Here is a 20,679-nt window from a genome sequence, read left to right on the forward strand (position 1 = left end):
CTATCATCGGGGAGAAGGCAAGGTATAACATGAACTGGGTGCCAGCCAATCACAGGGCACATAGAGACAGACAACAGTCACACTCACAATCACACCTAAGGGCTGTTTTGAGTGTCAAAATAATGTTGTATGTTTTGGGGATGTGGGAGGAAACCAAAATGCCTGGAGAAAACCCATGCAGGCACGGGGAGAACATGCAAACTCCACACAGGCGGGTCCGGGGTTGAACCCAGGACCTCAGAATTGTGAGGCCAATGCTTTCCATCTGACCCACTCTGCTGCCGCCCTTTCCACAATAGTCTGAAAATGTTTTGTTTGTAACTTTGTAACTCCTGCTTCACACATTTGATAGAGAGAAGTAAAGTATTTCATCCCAACCAAAAAACTGTATTTGGACAACACTACACAGTAAATTTTGAATGTGACTATTCATGCATAGAGGCACAAGCAGCTCCCTCTTACAAAACAGTTAAAAAAAACAATTCCCTAACTTCAATATCACACAAAATAAGTAAAATCAGTTTTCATGACATTGTCAAACCACTGATAATAAGAACCCCTGTGGGGCCTTGACTCACTATCAACTCATATGAGCCAAGTATGCAATACTGGGAAATAAATGAATGATCAAATATAGCTTTATCTTTCCTCTGACAGCAGATATTTGGACATGGCGTTTTTAGAAACATATCAACTCTCACTGACGAGACTGTTTGGCTTTCATTTAGGGACATTTTTGTTGCTTTTGATGCCTGATGTTTTAACAAAAACCACAAACTCACCAAAAGTCTGTCTATCCAAATCTTGTCATTTCTTCTCCTAAGTGCCAGACCCTGTCATCGCTATGAAAGTACACTTTATTCAAGGCACACCACTTGGTTGTTTAGTCAGAAATTCAAGATACTTTGGCAAAAATTAAAGAATGTTTTCTTACTCACTCTCAATGTCCTTGGTTGGACCTCTTTCCCCCATATTTTCTCTTTGTTTTTGGTGACAGCATCTGATCCGCGAAGTGTCTGCAAAGATTGCAATGCAGTTAAAATGGAACTAGCCCCCCATTTCCAAGTTTACACCACAGTATGTAGATTATCTATGGATTGGCAGCATCAAACTTTAAATTATCGAAGATATCACAGTATACACAGAGAGTCCATATCTTGTTTTACCGGTTTGTGGGTGCATTCGGAACGTAAGCGGTAGAGCAGTTGTGCCATTAATTTTGTTTGACAACAGAGGGGAATATTGCGAAATATGGCGGCTGGGATGGATGACAATTGATTCATCAATTTTCTTAATTGTTATTACATGAATGCAATATTAATAAGAACACTGTGTTGAGACGACTGGGGGAGGGGAACACATACATATGTATACTCGCAAAAACAAAACATTTTGTTTGAGTTTAGGTTCCTTTAAAATGCAATAGCTTTCATTGTATATAGCCTATATTTCCTCAAATACACAAAAAAAAGTGATGTACCTATCACCAAAGAGCTGTCCCCTTTTAAATGGCCCAGGTAAAAATGATTCATAACTCCAATTACCTCAGATCAATGTTGCTATTTTTTATACATGGGCAGTTAAAAGTTGTGAACGATATCACCATCAAAATAGGAGCAGGCACCTAAACATAATCTCAGATTAATTAAAATCTGACTTTTACCAGACTTTAGATGTCATAAATCTTTTTTCTGACAATTCCCATTCATGGCACCTCTGTGTTCAATAGTGTTGTATTTGTCACTTTTCTGGATTATAGAGAGCTACACGACTTCCGTCCATTTGGTACTCCATAATGGTTTGAAACACTTGTCGCAAATGTCTCCCGTTCATTGGGCACATTTTGTATTTGTTCAGATCAGAGGACTACTCACTGTGGCATCTGCTCCAGATTCAGTTGGAAGTGATGCCAACAGAACACTTTGTTCAAAATGCCAATATTTGTTTCTTTTTTAAGAGCAATACTATGACACAGGTAAAACTGCACACAGACACCACAAAAACTAACAGTATTTTATATACTCTGAGCCAGACTACATCTGTCTGAGCGAACACACTAAGCCCCTGAGTGATCCCTTTGACCACTATGAGCAACATCAGACATGTCATCCATTGAAATTACATGTCTTGTTAAAGTAATCAGGTTACAGTATTTTAATTCTCATCCTGTCAATGCAGCCGTATAGGGGCACAAGCCAGTGTAATCTGTAGGCCGGTCCCAAGCACGGATAAATGCAGGGGGTTGTGTCAGCAAGGGCATCCGGCATAGAACTGTGCCAAACAAATATGAGTGTTCATCCAAACAATGCCATACCGGATCTGTCGTGGCCAGGGTTAACAACGCCCACCCCAACCACCGCTAACCTGCAGGGTGTCGGTGGAAATTCAGCTACTTTGGGTTGAGGACAAAACCAAAACCAAATTCGTTGGCAAATGAGTGTAGGGACTTTGAATGTTGGGACTATGACAGGAAAAGCTCAGGAATTCATTGACAAGATGTTGAGGAGAAAGGTTTGATATAATATGCATCCAATAGAGCAAGTGGAAATGTAGTAAGGCTAGAAGTTTAGGAGCAGGGTTTAAATTATTTTACCATGGAGTAGATAGGGGGAAAAATGGAGTAGGGGTTATTTTAAAGGAAGAGGTGGCTAAAATGTCTTGGAGGTGAAAAGGGTATCAGATCAAGTGATGAAGCTGAAATTTGAAATTTTGGGGATTTATGTATAATGTGATTAGCGGCTATGCTCCACAGGTAGGATGTGACCTAGAGGTGAAAGAGAAATTCTGGAAGGAACTAGATGAAGTAGTTCTGAGCATCCTAGACAGAGAGAGAGAGTTGTGATTGGTGCAGAATGTCATGGACAATGAAGAAGTGATTGGTAAGTACGGCATCAGGGAAAGGAATTTTGAGAGACAGATGGTGGTGGACTTTGCAAAAAGGGTGGAAATGACTGTAGTGAGCACTTTTTTCCAGAAGAGGCATGAAGAAATACTGACCTACAAGAGCGGAAGGAGAAGCACGCAGGTGGATTGTATTTTGTGCAGACGATGTAATCTGAAGGAGGTTACTGACTGTAAAGTAGTGGTAGGGGAGAGTGTAGCTCGACAGCATAGGATGGTAGTGTGTCGGATGCCTGGTGGTGGGTAGGAAGATTAAGAAGACAAAGGAAGAGCAGAGAACCATGTGGTGGAAGCTGAGAAAGGAAGAATGTTGTGGGGCCTTTCCGTAAGAGGTGAGACCATCTCTCGATGGGCAGGAGAAGGTCCGGAAGACTGGACTACCATAGCCAAGGTGATCAGGGATACAGGCTGGAGAGTACTTGGTGTGACTCCTGGTAGGACAGGGGAGAAGGAGGTTTGATGGTGGAATTAAAAAATACAGGAAGTCATCCAAGGAAAGAGATTAGCTAAGAAGAAGTGGGACATAGAGAGGACTGAGGAGAGGCAAAAGGAGGACATCGAGATGCGACATATGGCAAAGGTAGAGGTGGTAAAGGCTAAGCAAGAGGCATATGAAGACATGTACACCTGGTTGGACATGAAAGAAGGAGAAAAGGATCTCGACAGGAGTGCCAGACAGAGGGATAGATATGGGAAGGATGTGCACCAGTTAAGGGTGATTCAGGATGGAGGTGGAAATGTGTTTACTGGTGCCAGTTATGTGCTAAGTAGATGCAAAGAATACTTTGAGAAGTTGATGAATGAAGAAAATGAGAGAGGCAGGAAGAGTAGAAGAGGCAAGTGTGAAGGACCAGGAAGTGGCAATGATTAGAAAGGCAGAAGTTAGAAAGGCACTCAAGAGGTTGAAAAATAGAAAGGCAGTTTGTCCTGATGACATACCTATGGAGGTATAGAAGTAATTTGGAGACGTTATTATAGAGTTTTTGACCAACATATTCAACAGACTACTAGCATGCGAGAAGATGCTAGAAGAATGGAGGAAATGTGTTCCAGGTCCCATTTTTAAGAACAAAGGCGATATTCTGAGCTGTGGGAATTATAGAGGAATAAAGTTGATGAGCCACACAATGAAGTTATGGGAAAGAGTAGTGGAGGCTAGACTCAGGACAGAAGTAAGGATCTGCGAGCAACAGTATGGTTTTATGCCTAGAAAGTGTACCACAGATGGATTATTTACCCTGAGGATGGTAGTGGAAAAGTACAGAGAGGGTCAGAGGGAACTACTGTGCATTGAGTTTTTGTGGATCTAGAGAAAGCCTATGACAGAGTACCAAGAGTGGAACTGTGGTATTGCATGCGTAAATCTGGTGTGGCGGAGAAATATGATAGAATAGTACAGGACATGTATGAGGGCAGGTGTGCCCACGGTGTGACAAAAGAATTTAAGGTGGAGGTGGGACTGCATCAGGGATCAGCTCTGAGCCCCTTCCTGTTTGCTGTGGTCATTGAAATGCTGACAGATTAAGTTAGACTGGAATCCCCTTGGACCATGATGTTTGGAGATGATATCGTGAAATGCAGTGAAAGCAGGGTGCAGGTGGAGGAACAATTGGCAAGATGGAGGCATGCACTTGAAATGAGAGGAATGAAGATTAGCTGAAGTAAAACAGAATATATGTGTGTGAATGGGAGGCGTGGAGGGGGAAGAGTGAGGCTCCAGGGGAGAAGAGATAGCAAGGGTGACGACTTCAAATACTTGGAGTCAACAATACAGAGCAATGGTGAGTGTGGTAAGGAAGTGAAGAAACGAGTCTAAGCAGGTTGGAACAGTTGGCGGAAGGTGTCTGGTATGTTATGTGACAGAAGAGTCTCTGCTACGATGAAGGGCAAAGTTTACAAAACAGTGGTGAGGCTGGCCATGATGTATGGATTAGAGACGTTGGCACAAAAGGGACAACAGGAAGCAGAACTGGAGGTGGCAGAAATGAAGATATTGAGGTTCTCACTCGGAGTGACCAGATTAGATAGGATTAAAAATGAGCTAATTAGAGGGTACTGAGGATGGAGCTGCCAGGCAAAAGAGCGAGAGGAAGACCGATGAGAAGCCTGATGGATGTTGTGAGGGAAGACATGAGGGCAGTTGGCGTTAAGAGAGGAAGATGCAGGAGATAGGCTTAGATGGAAAAAGATGACACACTGTGGCGACCCCTAACAGGACAAGCTGAAAGAAAAAGAAGAAGAAGACATTGTCACCCTGTCAGGGGCATGGCCAGGCCACTGCCCTGGGCACACCTGCCTTTGGCAGCAGCTGTCAGTCTTGTGTTTTACATTGTCAGTTGCCAGTTCGTTGTGGTTGACGCTGCAGCATTGTGTGTGATTACAGAGGCATCTATCTCCTTCATGACAGTGTTTCTGTGCCAATATACTTAAATCTTGTTTTGTTCATCTTTCAAGTTTTGCCTGAAGTTATCAACTTCGTTTCTGGATTTTTGTGCTTCTGGCTTTTTGGATTGCTGACCTGTGTGTGACCTTTGCCATAATTAAACTACTCTCAAATACCATGTCCCTGCCTCAGAGTCCTGCATTTGGGTCCTGCCCCTTGCCGCATGCCCATGACAGAATGAACTGGCCTGAAAATGACCAGCAGGAAAAGCGCAGCGTCGCAAGTCACGCCGCTGGTCTGCCTCCCAGTGCACTCAGCCTCCCGACCAAGTGTCCCCTGTATGAGTGGGCTCTTTCTCATTTTGTCCTCTCCTACCTTGTCACCTGTGGCACCACGTGTTACAATTATCCTCCACGCCCAACCCATTCACCACCACTTTTTAGACTGGGATTTTTCTGATTTTGAGGAGGACTTATATGACTGCCTACCCGATTCTGACTCGGATATCAACTTTTGTTTTTCCCTCCATATTTTTTGACCCACTCAATTTGTGTCACCTCCCCCTAACCCACCCTAACCCCTAACCCTAACCCCTAACCCTAACCCTAACCCTAACCCCCCTAACCCTAACCCCTAACCCTAACCCTAACCCTAACCCAGCCCCTGAGTTCCTAAGTCCAAGTCTTCTTCCTCCGATCTTTTCTGGGGCACCCGTTTGGCCCTTTTAACCAGGACCCGTGCATGATGGGCAGTGGAGGCATGGAAGTAGAGCTCAGCTTTATGGCTCATGCTACACTTCGCCCAAGACACACCATGCAAGATCCGCCGATAAGTCAACTTGTTCTGTTTCACCCAGATTTCCCAGTTCACCATCCCAAGTCTGTATGCACTGTTACTCTCGTATCCAGTCCTACTAAGCTTCTATGGCACCAAGCTGAGGAGGCACATGCAGATCAACAGCCGCCTCTTTCACCTGTCTCGGCAGCATCTGACCCAGAAGTGCCTCTTGTTCTTGTCGGGGTGGGGCCTGACCCCCAGCCACCTCTTGCGTATGTCTTGGCAGCACCGGAACCCCAGCCACCTCTTGCACAAGTCACGGTGGGGCCGGACCCCCATCCGCTTCTTGCCCATGTCGCGGCAGCGCCGGATCCCCTGCTGCCTCTTGCTCACATCTCAGCGGTGCCCAAGCCCCAGCTGCCTCTCGCTCATGCCTCGGAGGTGCCTGAGCCCCAGCCACATCTTGCTCATGCCTCGGCAGTGCTCGGCCAGCACCAGCAGACGCTGCCGCTACTCACTCACCCCTTGGCGGTGCTCGACCAGCACCAGCGACAGCAGCGACCACCTCTTGCTTATCCCTCTGCGGTGCTCAATCAACAGTAGCAGCAGCCGCCTTACTTTTGCTGGCCTGGACGCCCACTAGACAGACTGAGGTGGCGGTGACCACTGTGTAGAACTGCCTCAGCAGCTCTTGTGACACGCCGTGCTTCCTCAGAAGCTCCAAGAATTGCATCCTTTGCTGAGCTTTTTCGAGGATGGAGTTGATGTTCATCTCTTTTGGACAGTGTGAAGGGCAGCTGTGGTGAATGATGCCTCCTGAAGTCCACAATAATTTCTCCAGTCTTTAGAGTGTTCAACACCAAGTTGTGTTGGCCACACTAAAGCTCCACTTTCACCACTTCCTGTCGATATGCAAACTTATCGCCATTTTTGATGACTGTGGTGTCATCTGCAAACTTCAGGAGTTTGACATTCGAGTGCCTTGAGGTGCAGTCATTTGTGTAGAATGAGAAGAGCAGAGGGGAGTGGACACAACCTTCGCATGTTCTAGTGCTGATAGTGTGCATGAATGAGGTGGCCCCTGCCTCACCTCCTGTGTCCTGCCCATCATAAAATTGTCGATCCACTGGAAGAAGGCAGGTGAGACGCTAAATTGGAGACGCTTGGAGGAGAGGAGTCCAGAAATGATGTTGTTAAACACAGAGCTGACGTCCATGAACAGGATCCTCCTATACGTTCCCTCGTTGTCCAGGTGTTCAAGGATGAATTGCAGACCTACTTTGACGGCATCATCCGCAAACCGGTTAGCTTGATGGGCAAACTGCAGTGGATCCAGCTGGGGACCTGGGAGGCTCTTGAGGTGGTCCAGCACAATGCGTTCAAAGGACTTCATGACCACTGATGTCAATGCAACGGGCTTGTAGTCATTAAGAGACTGCTGCTTTTTTGGGACCGGTATGATGGTGTAACATTTGAAACAGGTCGATTCTTCACACAGACCTGTTGAAGATATTTCTGAAGACAGGAGCAAATTGGTCTGTGGAGACTTTAAAGCAGAATGAGGAAACAAGGTTTGGACCCAGCGCTTTGTTGATCTTTTGTTGTTCGAAGATCTGCCTCATTTCCCGTTCATGGATGGTAAACGGTGGAGTGGGAGATGTTGAAGTGGACGGTGCTGCGACTTGGTGAGTGTGTGGAGGGAAAGTGTCCTTTTCAAATATGCAGTAGAAGCTGTTTAGGTTGTCATCTAGCCCACTATTGTTGTCTACTGGAGGGGATCATCGCTAGTATTTAGTGAGCAATTGTAATTCGTGCCAGACTGATTTCAAGTCATTAGCGTAAAGCTGTTTTTTCAGTTTTGCTGCATAATTCCTCTTTGCAATGTTCATTTCTTTCGCCAGACATTTTCTTGTACGATTGTAGAGAGCCCTTTCCCCACTACGATATGCAAACTCTTTACCTTGGCGGAGTTGCCCTTGATGGGCTGTAAACCATGGCTTGTTAGTATTGAACATGCAAAAAGAAACTGACATACCGGGGTAACAATATCTGTAAATTCATCTCGGCTGATCGTTGAATTTTCAAAACACTCGAGTCTGTGCAGTCAAAGCAGTTTTGAAGTTCTAATTTTGCCTCGTTGTTCCACTTTTTAACTGATTTTACCAAAGGCTTCGCACACTTAAGTACTTCCCTGTATATAGGTATTAAATAGAATAACCAGTGATCAGAGTAGCCTAAGGGAATGGGGGAATTGCACGATATCCCCGTTTAATTGAAGTATACCAGTGGTCAGAGCAGGGTGCAGGGGTGCTCAATGTCTCGATCGCAATGGACCAGTTGATTGCTGAGGCAGTTTGGTCGATCGCGGGATGGCGTGCAAAAAACTAAAAAATAAAAGACGTCAGCCCATCATTCATCTCGTCGCTTGATTCAGGTGTGGCAGATATGTCGATCCCATGCACATAAAGGAGCGTTCTAGCAAGCTGCCCTCCTATTTAGGGTCTCTCTTTTGCTTTCTCTACGGTAGTCACGGACTGCAGACAGTCAGACTCAATGTCCCACCCCGGAACATTAGAAAAGTTCTTTCAGAGGTTGGAGATGAAATTCTTTCTGACAGGGGAGTCTGTTCCCAGCAGATCTTCACAATACATTTTGGCCTTCCACGTCGGACCAGCATCTTCCCTCACCTTGGAGCCAACAGATGATAAGTTGACAGGTCCAATCCTCTCTTCACCCCAGCAGAACATTGGAGTCCCCAGCGGGAGCACTCTCCGGTACTCCCTCTCAGGACTCCAAAAAGAGTGGGTAACCTGAACTGCTCTTGGGTGTATAGGCACAAACAACAGTCAGCACCTGTTCCCCCAAATGAAGAAGGAGTGAGGCTACACTCCATCCACTGGGGTGACCCCAACGTACAGGCGCTGAGCCAGGGGGCAATAAGTATACCCACACCTTCTCGTCGCCTCTCCCCATCAGCAACTCCAGAGTGTAAGAGAGCTCAACCCCTCTCAAGAGGAATGGTATAAGAGCCCAAGCCATGTGTGAATGTGAGGCTGATTATATCGAGTTGGAACTTTCCAAACTCACACACCAGCTTGGGGGTACTTCCCTGCCAGAGAGGTGACATTTCACATCCCGAGAGCCAGCTTCTGTAGCCAGGGATCGGATTGCCAAAGTCCCTGCCCTCCGCCACTGCCCAGGTAACACTGTACCCGACCCCTAGCCCGTGGCAAGAGAGACTCACGTTTTCCTTGCTGGCTGTGTCCGGCTGAGCCCCATTGGTGCCACCAGGCACTGGCCTTCAAGTCCTTCCTCCTGGCCTGGCTCCAGATGGGGCCCCGACCAACCTGTGTCTGGGCAAGGGAAACCTCAATCCAATTTTTGTATTCATCATAGGGGTTTATGAAGCCGTGTTTTGTCTGGTCCCTCATCTGGGAATTTTTTCCCGTGGGTGACCCTACATTGGGAGTGAAGCCCAAGACATGGATGATTGGGACTAACAAACGCCTCAATCAAGCTATGGTGATGGCTCAAGAAGAGACAAGACATGAAAAACTTTTGAGACCTTACGCACATGGTTATGTTTGTCAATTTTTTCGTAGACAGCAACCAATATGAGATGAAAACATTATCAAAGGCTCTGTGCAGCATACGATCAAGAATTACTATTTTTTATATACGTCTTTGTAGCCGCATGAATATGTCAATATGGTAGAAACTGAAAAGGATATGGTGGCTGAAATATTAAAAAAAAAAAACTTAAATCGTTGATCCCAGATCTTGGTGAATGAAATATTACAATTGAAAACCTTTACTCAGTACAGAAAAGGCAACAACAAAAATGTGAGAAGGATCAATGAAAATATAAATTGCTAAGCCAATGACAAAATGTTTCAGAATCAGACTCTGACTTGGAGTTACCTTTTGATTATGAATGCCTGTTATGTATTTTTAAGTGCATTTAGTACCAGCTGAAAAGGTTGGAAATGTGTGTTAAAGTAAATGGAAATTAGTTCAGGTCCTACCTGGAGGAAATGCTCCACACAAATGCAATAAGTTGCCAGCAGAAGTGACATCAACCTGTTGTGTGAATGTTTTTAAGTCTGGGTTAAAATTAATATTTAACTGATCTTCCTTGCACAGTGTGCCCATTAATTCTTTCTCGGTTTAAAATTTTTAATCAGCTGTTTTTTTAAATGCTTTTAATCATCTAAAAACTTTGTCTATGAAATGCACTATATAAATACATTTGCACCCGTTTTAGATCCTTTTCAGAACATATTTCCAAGTTATGCACAAAATTTGTCCACATTCTACTACAACGACCACTTGCATTGTAAAGCATTATGGCAGTGTACACCAAGGAAAGAGATTAGCGAAGAAGTGTGACACGGAGAGGACTGAGGAGAGGCGAAAGGAATACATTGAGATGTGACGTAGGGCAAAGGTAGAGGTGGTGAAGGCTAAACAAGAGGCATATGATGACATGTACACCACATTGGATATGAAAGAAGGAGAAAGGAATCTCTACAGGTCGGCGAGACAGAGGGATAGGGATGGGAAGGATGTGCAGCAAGTAAAGGTGATTCAGGATAGTGATGGAAACATGTTGACTGGTGCCAGTAGTGTGCTAAGTAGATGTAAAGAGTACTTTGGGAAGTTAATAAAAATGGGAGAGAAGGAAGAGTAGAAGAGGCAAGAGTGAATGACCAGGAAGTTGCAATGATTAGTAAGGGGGAAGTTAGAAAGGAACTGAACAGGATGAAAAATGGAAAGACAGTTGGTCCTGATGACATCCCAGTGGAGGTATGAAAGCAACATTGTGTCTTTGTAGACCTAGAAAAAGCCCATGACAGAGTACCAAGAAAGGAACCGTGGTACTCCATGCGGATGTTTGATATGGCAGAGAAATATGTAGAATAGTACAGGACATGTATGAGGGCAGCAGAACAGCGGTGAGATTTGCCGTAGTTGTGTCAGAAGAATAACGTGGAGGTGGGACTGCATCAGGGTTCCACGCTTAGCCCCTTCCTGTTTGCGGTAGTAATGGATAGGCTGACAGATGAGGTTAGATTGGAATTCCCCTTGGACCATGGTGGTTGCAGATGATATTGTGATTTGCAGTGAAAGCAGGGAGCAGGCGTAGGAACCATTAGAAAGATGGAGGCAAGCATTGGATCGGAGAGGAATGAAGATTAGCTGAAGTAAAACAAAGTATATGAATGAGAGGGGAGGTGGGGCAAGAGTGAAGCTCCAGGGAGAAGAGATAGCAAGGGTGGATGACTTCAAATACTTGGGGTCAACAATACAGAGGAATGGAGAGTGTGGTAAGGAAGTGAAGAAACAAGTCCAACCAGGTGGGAAGAAATGGGTCAAAGCGGGGTGGAACAGTTGGTGGAAGGTGTCTGGTGTTCTATGTGACAGAAGAGTCTCCGCTAGGATGAAGGGCAAAGTTTATAAAACAGTGGTGTGGCCGGCCATGATGTATGGATTAGAGACGGTGGCACTGAACAAACAACAGGGAGCAGAACTGGAGGTAGCAGAAATGAAGATGTTGAGGTTCTCGCTTGGAGTGAGCAGGTTGGATCGGATTAGAAATGAGCTCATTAGAGGGACAGCCAAAGTTGGATGCTTGGAGACAAGGTTAGAGAGAGCAGACTTTGATGGTTTGGACATGTCCAGAGGAGAGCGAGTGAGTTTATTGGTAGAAGGGTGCTGAGGATGGAGCTGCCAGGCAAAAGAGTGAGAGGAAGACCAAAGAAAAGGTTGATGGATGTGATGAGGGAGGACATGAGGATTGTGGGTGTTAGAGAGGAAGACGCACGAGATAGGCTTGGATGGAAAAAGGGTTAGGGCTAAGAAAAAGACACCACTATGACGAAAAAAAAAAGCAAATCACACAATTCATGATGGAGTGCCAGAAGTTGCATGCAAAGTTGTGTTGCTGCCCGAGGCACACAACACTGTTGATATCATTGGATGGCAGGCAGAGCAGAGGGTGTTAATGCCCATTCAGAGCCTTCTCCCATACCTGAGGTGGATGCGTAGGGTCCCCACCCCATCTGTCCCCACTTTGTACGCCACTGACCAGCAGGAGCAACTGGTTACTTATTGTCAAAGGAATGTCGGAATAATGTATTAGTTTATTATGTTATTATGTTTTATACTGATGACCACTCTGAATAATTTGCTATCATTGCATCTCTATTTCAGATTAGAAGTGGTCTAACGATTTTATGTTGACGTCTACTCCCTTTTCTGAATGAATGTGATGAAGAAAGGTTGAGAGGTTGTGAAAACAGATTTACAGTTCTCATCTCTGTTTCTGGTTCCCACAGGAAAGCTGGCCTTATCCTCTCACAGTTAAATGAACTGTCCCCATGGTGTAAAGGGCTTCTTCAGGAGCCCAAGATTGGGCTTCGCAGGATGTCACTGAAGTTCCTTTCCTGCCGATACACTGACACCAAGGCCTTTGCAATGAACTGGGCAGATATGGGCCAAGATGTAAACAAGTCATGTGATGAGCAGATGCTAACAGTCATGTACAATGACTATGGTGAGCCCAAGGAGATATAAACGTATCTAACTCTACCTAGATTATTAAGTTTTGCCAGATCTAACAAAAAGTGTTATTACATTTAAGTGTATGCATTTAAAAAATACAGCAAGCTTGTTTTTTTTTTTGTGTGTATATTTACAACTCTTGAGTTGTTCTTCATTACAAACAAATCAAAGCTCAAAACGAAGGGCCCAAGCAGGTGAATATCTCTGTCAACAACTGGAGACTTGCAACTGTGGTTCATCACTGTCTTTTTATGAATAAAGAACGTTTTAGGTGTGCTGCTGCACTTCTTTAATTAATGTCATCAGAGTGTTAATGAGTTTAAAAATATATTTGACTATTATATTCTGTACAAATCAGACCAAGAATGACAAAAATAAAACAAAACATCATTTAGCTCTTCAGTGAATAGGACACCCATTCCCATGAACAAATCTGCACTTATTCATGAGTTTTTCGGGTTCCTTTTCAATCTTATGTTTGAGTTGGATCGAAATTAGATGTTGATTTTGTTTTTTTTTTCTCTCTGACCTTTTCATTCATTTTTATTATAATAATTATTATAATCAGTTTGATGTTGATGTTTTTTCATGAGCCATGCTTTTGCAATTTTTTTTCCCCTTTTATTTTCAAGCTGTTATTTTTTGAAAGACATTTTCTGATTGAAATGTTTTTAAACATCCCACTTGTTTGCACCTTCATTTGTCAATGTTTTCTCTCTCTGTAGTTTGCAAGTTCTCTCTAGAGGATTTAAGAACATTTTAAAATAAATGGAGTGCTACAATTACCGTATGTCTAAAAAAAAAAAAAAAGATACCGAGTTCTCCAACGTTCAGACGAACGAGCCTGCGACATACTTAATTGAAATGGCTGGGAGTAGGGGTGGGGTATTAATTCACAACTTTTTGCCATATTCTCCATTAGTCTCAACTACTACGTAAACTACTACTACCATTTGCATAACATATATCCAAGTATGACTACTACTTCTTCATGTAAAGGAACAGTAAACAGAAGAAAGCCTGTGAAAAGTAAAAGTCGTAATTTTACCCGAACAGACATGACAAAGTGATTTGTTTCAACAGGCCTCATACTTTACTGTCAAGAATTGACCTCTCACAGTACACCATATAACTTGAATCCTGCTCGTACTGTATCTCTACAAGAGTAACATTAACTTTGTATTTCAACAATAACCTCACTGGACACAGGATACCGAAGAAATCATGAGTTAGCACCAGAAATCACATCTGTATTGCTTTGAAAGAAAGCGCTAGTTGGCATGTGGAAATCTGCATCCAGTAAACAAATGACATGGAATGGTACATTCTGTGAAGTAAGAAAAAAAAGATCTGCTATGTAATAAGGTTGAGCAATGTACAGTGTATTGAACTCAATGTAGAATTTTAGATCAAAGTTGCTGAATGTAGAATTTATAGTTGGTAATCTTGAATGAAGTTGTAACAAAGGTCCACTCACTGGGATATGTCTACTACTATTATACTTAAAATAATTCTATGAAAATATCTTCTTTATGTTTCTGTGATTAAAAGTCAAAGCCATGACAGTAAATGTAATTGACTAGTTTGGATTAACTTGATCTGTTATTGAACTTTGATTGTTCTCGTGTGATCTTTGTATAATTGTGTTTCAAGGAGACTATCCTAGTGTTTTATTCATGTTCATATTTTGGGGGGACTGCCGAGCCTCCAATCTGACAGTCACATCTGTTGTTAATTATTGTGAACACTTTTCTTTCTGAATACAAAAATGAATGCTAGATTTTACTGTGTTTTATACATACAGCAATGTACAGTGTTTTCCTTCGGTATGTGTAAATACTTACACAACAGATGCTAAAAAAATAGTTTGCACTTCACAAGATGGCTGCTAACCTGTATTGTCATTTGCTGTGTAACGCAATCTTAGCAGTTCTTGTGAAAAAAAAGATATAATTTGTTGTAACCGAATATCTTCAAGCATTGATTGAAATTGTACTATATGCTCAAGAATTGGTTGATTAAAGGACTACATACCATTGTGTTGCTCAAAAAGAAATATGATATGGGAATGAGAGATAGAAAACATGGAGAATTCTGACCAAGTAGTACATGCATGATCTTGTCTATAAAAGTGGCTTTCATCAAGTCAATGTTTCCACTTTACTATTTCAAGAATAAAGACATGAAATGTGGCCAATGAAATTTGATTTCTCTCCATTTCAGAATTATCTTATGTAACTACACAGATTTCAGAGATTAATTACAACTGATGAAGCATGTATTGTAAATTTAGAGCTGCACTAATGTGGAATTGTTTTGCTATCTATTTTTAAAACTGAGAATTGGGAGGCTTTTCGTGCCAGAATAGAATTGCTGTGAAATAGGAGAGTCTAATCTGTCCTCCTTCTGTTGCAATTAGCTTTGACACTTATCTGATCCACCAGACAGCATACTGCTTAAGAGGGGACAGGCAAGGAGAAAGGAGAACAGATTACAAAAAAAACCCAATAAACATCAAAACTACCAACAGCAAGTCAGAATTGAATATGAGAGGTATGACACCCTTTGTTTGATGGCAACTAGGATGCCTCTCCCAGCACTGAGCTATAGGCGAGGTACACCCTGAACTGTCTGCCAGGGCACATAGAAACAGAAAACCATTCCCATTCACAACTGTGGGGAATTTAGCGATTACAGTTAACCCTGCACCTGTGTTGATGGGAGAACATGCAAACCAAACACAAAAGAGGCTATACTTAAATCCGGGTCCTCAGAACTGAGGCAGATGTACTAACCAAATGTCCAGACGTCCACCGTGCCATCCTACAGACGATGTCTCAAAAGTAATATGCAAATGTGTTTTTATGGGCGAAGAAAAGACAAACAGCTGAAAAAGGTGTAGTTTCTATTTATTCAACACAGATTATAATGTAAAATACTGAACAAAGTTACACTTTTCTTCTAATTTGAACACAATATTCGGGTATGTTATTTCATGTTGCCTTAAAGGTTTCTTACATTTGCATAATGGTGTGTGGGTGTTTTGCTCTGATTTGTAGGTTTCATTTTTCAACTTCAATTGTCACAAAGGGAATCCAGAACATTTTAAATCAGTTATTTTTACGCGGATGTGTTTCCACTGTAGTCAGTGTGTTTGATGTTAGACTTTACAGTCACATCTGCAGAAGAAGTAGAAGCCAGTGAAAATTACTTGTCAGCGTTAGCCCCATGGAAATGTAAAACATATTACAGTATATTGTTATATAGGCCCATTGTTTCTTTTAAATGCGGACCTGTCAACTCGTAGATACTGCATGTAGTTGAGACATGCACTATTTTCGTCAATGCACATTTGTTTTAACAGAGCCATTGAAATGTCTTAATATAATAAAAATGTGTCCTGGGTTGAGCTAAAACCATACATCAATTGATTGTCTGTACCGATTATGCTGACCAGGATCGCGGGTGTCCTGGAGCCTATCCCAGCTATCTTCAGGCAAGAAGCGGGGTACACCCTGAACTGGTTGCAAGCCAGAAACAAACAACTATTCGCGCTCTCATTCGGACCTTTGGGCAATTTAGAGTCTTCAATCAACCTGAGTAAAAGCATTGTGATAATTTCAGAGAATAAGATGATAAATAATAGCAGCAGCATACCTTATTTATATATTTCTTGTGGATTACTTCACTACAAGTACCTTTGTACCCATTAAAGTTATTATACTTCGAAATGGTCTACTTTAAGTAATATCTTCTACCAATGTGCTATTTGGCAATGGCAATTTTATTTACCACGATAACCATTTAAAAAAAGAATGTATTTGCCTTCAAAACCATTGTCTGTATGATAAGGTAAGACTGTATGTTTATTTATTCTGTATACTATCTACAGTTTAATTTATGTACACCACTTTCTTTCACTCATCTATTCTATGGGATTACTCCTCCCCCCTCTGGGTCCTTGGCTTTCCTCTTATTCTCCTTGGCATCCGGATCGCGGCAAGAGCACTCATCCTGATTGCAGTCTGCCCCAAACTGAATGACCTGTCAGAAAACAAGTATTGTCAGAACTCACCTTCCAAAAATAACCATTCCAAAGGTTTACATTTTTTAGAATTAAAGAACGGATCCGATGTTACTTATTAGCTCATACTAGTAAATGCTACTGTACTAAGACCCAAGAGCTGTAAAAGACACATTGCCAATACATTATTGTTATTGAGAGACACACGGCCACGTTTGCGGACAGTTTTTCAACTGCACAACCAACCCTCCAGTTGGCAAATACTAAGGGTGCTGGAAGCCCCACAAAATTGTTCAAAGTGTGCAACTTCAGTACAGTGTAGTACTTGTTTTACAAATAGCTAACATAGATTCAGATTGTAACCCAATCCACAAAAGTAACAAGTGATATTGCAAACTAATACCAGACCAAATAAAATTTAGAAAATAAAATGAACCATCAGTTGTACTGCATAGTACAGGGTACTGTTAAGTTGGTAACTTGCTTCTGAGTTATTAATCTGTATTTGGTATGTTAATTTAAAAAAATGTTTTGTATTTTGGTAGCTAGGTGGCATGGGGTTGTCTTAGCCCTGTAAAGACAATTCAGAGATTTGATTCTGAGATTCAGAGCTTTGATTGAAGATTTCAGTTTTTCTGAGGTTTTCAGGTCGTAGTTCCAACAATGCCTGGTGATGCACTTCAGCAACCACCATAAATACCCCTAGCGCACTCTGTAACAGTGGCTTCTCTAATTTTGACATGTATTTACCAAGCTAAGTAGCTATGCTAACATCCCAAAAATGCATCTTCCCCTTCAAATAGTCTGGTGGCTTGGCTATTTTAGAGTGCCTCGTTGTTGAGTGTGCACACCACACTGAGAAAGGTTGAAGCTGAAGAAGGGACAAAAGAGGAGAAGAGGAAAAAAGTCTGACTTGATAGTCAGCATGTCAACATTAGCTCAAACCGAAGGGCTATGTCAGTTAAGATTTCAAAACATGCAAATCAGCTTAAATGAAGACTCCGAATTGCACATAGGCAAATTCAATATGAATCTTTGTTTTTCTATATAAGGCTTGTGAGTGACTGTCAACGATTTCTCTACTTACCTAAAGACTGCTATGATTGGCTCTAGCTTTTCCACAACCTAAATTAGAACAGGCAGTGTATACTGTAAATGTAGGGATAGACAACAAAGAAGCATAATTCACAGTTCAAAGCTGTTGTGTGGTAAATTTACAGAGGCAGCATGGTGGTGCAGCTGTATAGCATTGGCCTCACAGTTCTGAGGACTGGAGCTCAAATCCAATCTGTGTGGAGTTTGCATGTTCATGTCGTGCCTCTGTGATACACACAAATTTGGAGCTTAAGTGTGATATATACAAATGTGGAGCTTAAGGGTTACTGTGATGGGGATGGAGCCAAAAGTTGACCGGGATTGGTTCGCAGCAGGCATAAAGGGGACGGGAATCTCCCTTCTTACTCCAGAATATGCTTTCCAGGAAAGACATAACAAGTGGCTCTCTCCTTCTCATCTCTTCTGCTTTTCAGGTGAGGTGGTTGTGTGAAACACGGTCCAGAAGTGTTATTCTTGAATGATGTGTTTGTGTACTGTATTGATGAATGGCCGATGTACACATGAGGAGCGGAATGTTTATGATAAAAGCGCTCATGTATTATGTATCTATTGTATGTATTAAGCGAATGTGAGGGTGGTGAGGTAACTGTCATGCTCCTGGATTCCAGCCAGGGCTGGGCGTGGCCAGCTAATCTGAAGGTGCACATCTGCGCCTCATGACCTTTGATTAGACCCAGCACATATAGGACCCGGGGGACGACTATTACTCTGCTAGATCGTTGCTCTTCATGCTTCGTTCCCGCACTCCTGCTTTCTCGACTTCTGACCTCCGTGCACCGACCCACGCCTGTTCATTGACCACCCTCGTAAGCCCATTCGTACTGGTACTACGAATTGTTTGGACTGTCTACCTGATCTCAGACCTCGGACCGAATAAAGGTTTCCTCTGTACTGTCTGCGGTCTCTGGAGTCGTGCATTTGGGTCCACCCTTGAGCCCCGCATCGTGACAGAAACGTGGTAATATGACTTTTGTTCTGCGTTATTTAAGTTTATAGTGTAGAGCTTGTGCACCTACGTCATAAAATTACATGAATGGACCATAGTACTGGTCAAGCTAAGTATTGTTCAATGCTAAGTCGGTTGGAGACGACACGAAAATATGTCTTGTAGAATGACACCCGGAGTCTTGTCCGCTACCGTCAGACATTTAGAAGGTGAAAATAAATGACGGTACGTGGAAAACTTAGATAAACTCGGCAAGGAGGACCTGTATTTAATGCAGAAATCGAAGTTTTCACCAATAAGAAATTGGACTGTTAATTCACTTCCGCTTGTCTTGGACAACTGGATGTATGGATCTGGTGAGCAAGTCGTTGAGATTTACACGAAAAAGTTTGAGAGCGTGTAAAAGTCTGGACGCATACAAATACTTTGTTGCTGGATTTGTTCTCAATCTTTTCAGCTAGTATTGAAAATAAATACTAATATTTAAGTAAATGACCCCTGGTTTTACACAAACTCGCATTCATCACCTATGATTAAAAAGATAAAAGAGGACAGAGTCGTCTCCATGGAATGACATGGAAGCAATTGCGGTCACACTTAAGTAAGTTTCTTTCGGCTTGTCCCTTAACCTCCGTAAACCTCTGCGACAGATAGTTTCTTTTTTTTTTTTTAACACGCATTGTTCTCAAATGAGCCAACTTGGCATTGTAAATACTTTTTGGTCATTTTAGATTGAGACGAATAATTCCTACCTGAAATGAAGGAATAGCTACACAGGCATTTGTGTATTTTGGTTGGGCACCATCCATCATGTTTAATTGCCGAAACCCATTGATATTTTCTGGTCTTTTCAGCTTGTATTCCATAGAATGATATCTTCAATATCTGTCTCGTCTGTTGTGACAACCAACAGCACAACACGTCTCGGGTATTGTAGATATTCTCCTCCGGTTCAATGTCTCCCACAATGTCGAGCAGCTCTGAGTGACCGTCAATATGGTGCCATGAAAATAATGACATCACATGCACGACTTCTATAGTATAACGTTGAGTGCTTAGCAGTATAGTGAATGACTGTAGATAGTTACAAAAAAAGTAACTTCCCAGTTCAAAGCATAGGAATACAATGGAGAGTTGAGATGTCTTTGAAAGAGACAACTTTCACTTTGTGACAACATTCCTTTAGTCAGTGACACGAGTCATTCATTGAAGTCCTTGATTGCGTATCAGCAAGAGTGGTTATGTGCATATGTGGGTGTGATTGTAAAGAACAACTGTTAGAGATGGGAAGTTGATTGTAAGAATAAGATGACTGTCACGTGATGTGTTGTCCACAATTGTACTAAAGTACTTGTAATAAAGAATATGCTTTTCAGGGAAGAAATAACGACTGGCTCTTTCCTTCTCATCACTTCTGCTTTTCAGGGTTCCAAGAGGAGAGGTAGGAGAGGTCATTTCACAGCAACAAAAAAAAACATTCAATTTTGTGACGCCGCCTCACAACTTGAGGACCATAACAAATTGTGGGGCTCATCCGCGATCTCTCCTCACCATAAGCATCGGAGGAGCAGATCCAGAGATAACCAGAACCACGTAACCGAGGCAATGGGACGTTGCAGGAGGCCAGGAGCCAACCAGAGGGTGTCCAGGAAGGGAGGGAGAGGCATAAAAGGGTCTTCATTTCACTGGGAGCCGCTCTGCTGATCCAGTGGACAACGCACACTATCACTACAGGCTGACAACTTGCATCCTGGGGTCTTCACACACCCAGCCCAGAGGTTACCCACTGACGCGCACATCATCAACTACATTGTGGAATCACTGAGGTGAGGACAACTACACCATGTCAGCAGCATGGAGAGTTAATGTGAAGCATCAACAAACTACTGTTGAGACTCCCAAGTAGTGACCTTTCTCAACTGGCATAAGACATTTAATTTAACCGTCTACACGACTTGAAATGCAGCC

General features: G+C 42.6%; 2 protein-coding genes and 1 long non-coding RNA gene across 4 annotated transcripts in view; 1 reads left to right on the forward strand and 2 right to left on the reverse strand.

Annotated features, from left to right (window-relative positions):
- The window catches only part of LOC133510384 (astrotactin-1-like), a 442,032-nt gene extending 427,372 nt beyond the window's left edge, over positions 1 to 14,660 (forward strand). Inside the window, exon 23 of the mRNA XM_061838217.1 lies at positions 12,400 to 14,660. Coding sequence (XP_061694201.1) covers positions 12,400 to 12,637 — 238 coding nt within the window. The 3' untranslated portion in view covers positions 12,638 to 14,660. The remainder of the gene's footprint in view (positions 1 to 12,399) is intronic.
- The window catches only part of LOC133510387 (uncharacterized), a 45,616-nt gene extending 30,869 nt beyond the window's left edge, over positions 1 to 14,747 (reverse strand). For both annotated transcript variants that reach the window (XR_009797595.1, XR_009797596.1), the window contains exons 1-2: positions 14,660 to 14,747; positions 939 to 1,016 (exon numbers count right to left, since the gene is read on the reverse strand). This is a non-coding gene — a long non-coding RNA (uncharacterized LOC133510387). The remainder of the gene's footprint in view (positions 1 to 938; positions 1,017 to 14,659) is intronic.
- Positions 14,748 to 15,532: 785 nt separating this feature from the next.
- The window catches only part of pappa2 (pappalysin 2), a 135,716-nt gene continuing 130,569 nt past the window's right edge, over positions 15,533 to 20,679 (reverse strand). Inside the window, exon 27 of the mRNA XM_061838216.1 lies at positions 15,533 to 16,669. Within this exon, the coding sequence (XP_061694200.1) occupies positions 16,556 to 16,669 (114 nt within the window). The 3' untranslated portion in view covers positions 15,533 to 16,555. The remainder of the gene's footprint in view (positions 16,670 to 20,679) is intronic.

The sequence above is a fragment of the Syngnathoides biaculeatus genome, chromosome 13 (assembly GCF_019802595.1).
Source record: "Syngnathoides biaculeatus isolate LvHL_M chromosome 13, ASM1980259v1, whole genome shotgun sequence".
NCBI lineage: Eukaryota > Metazoa > Chordata > Actinopteri > Syngnathiformes > Syngnathidae > Syngnathoides > Syngnathoides biaculeatus.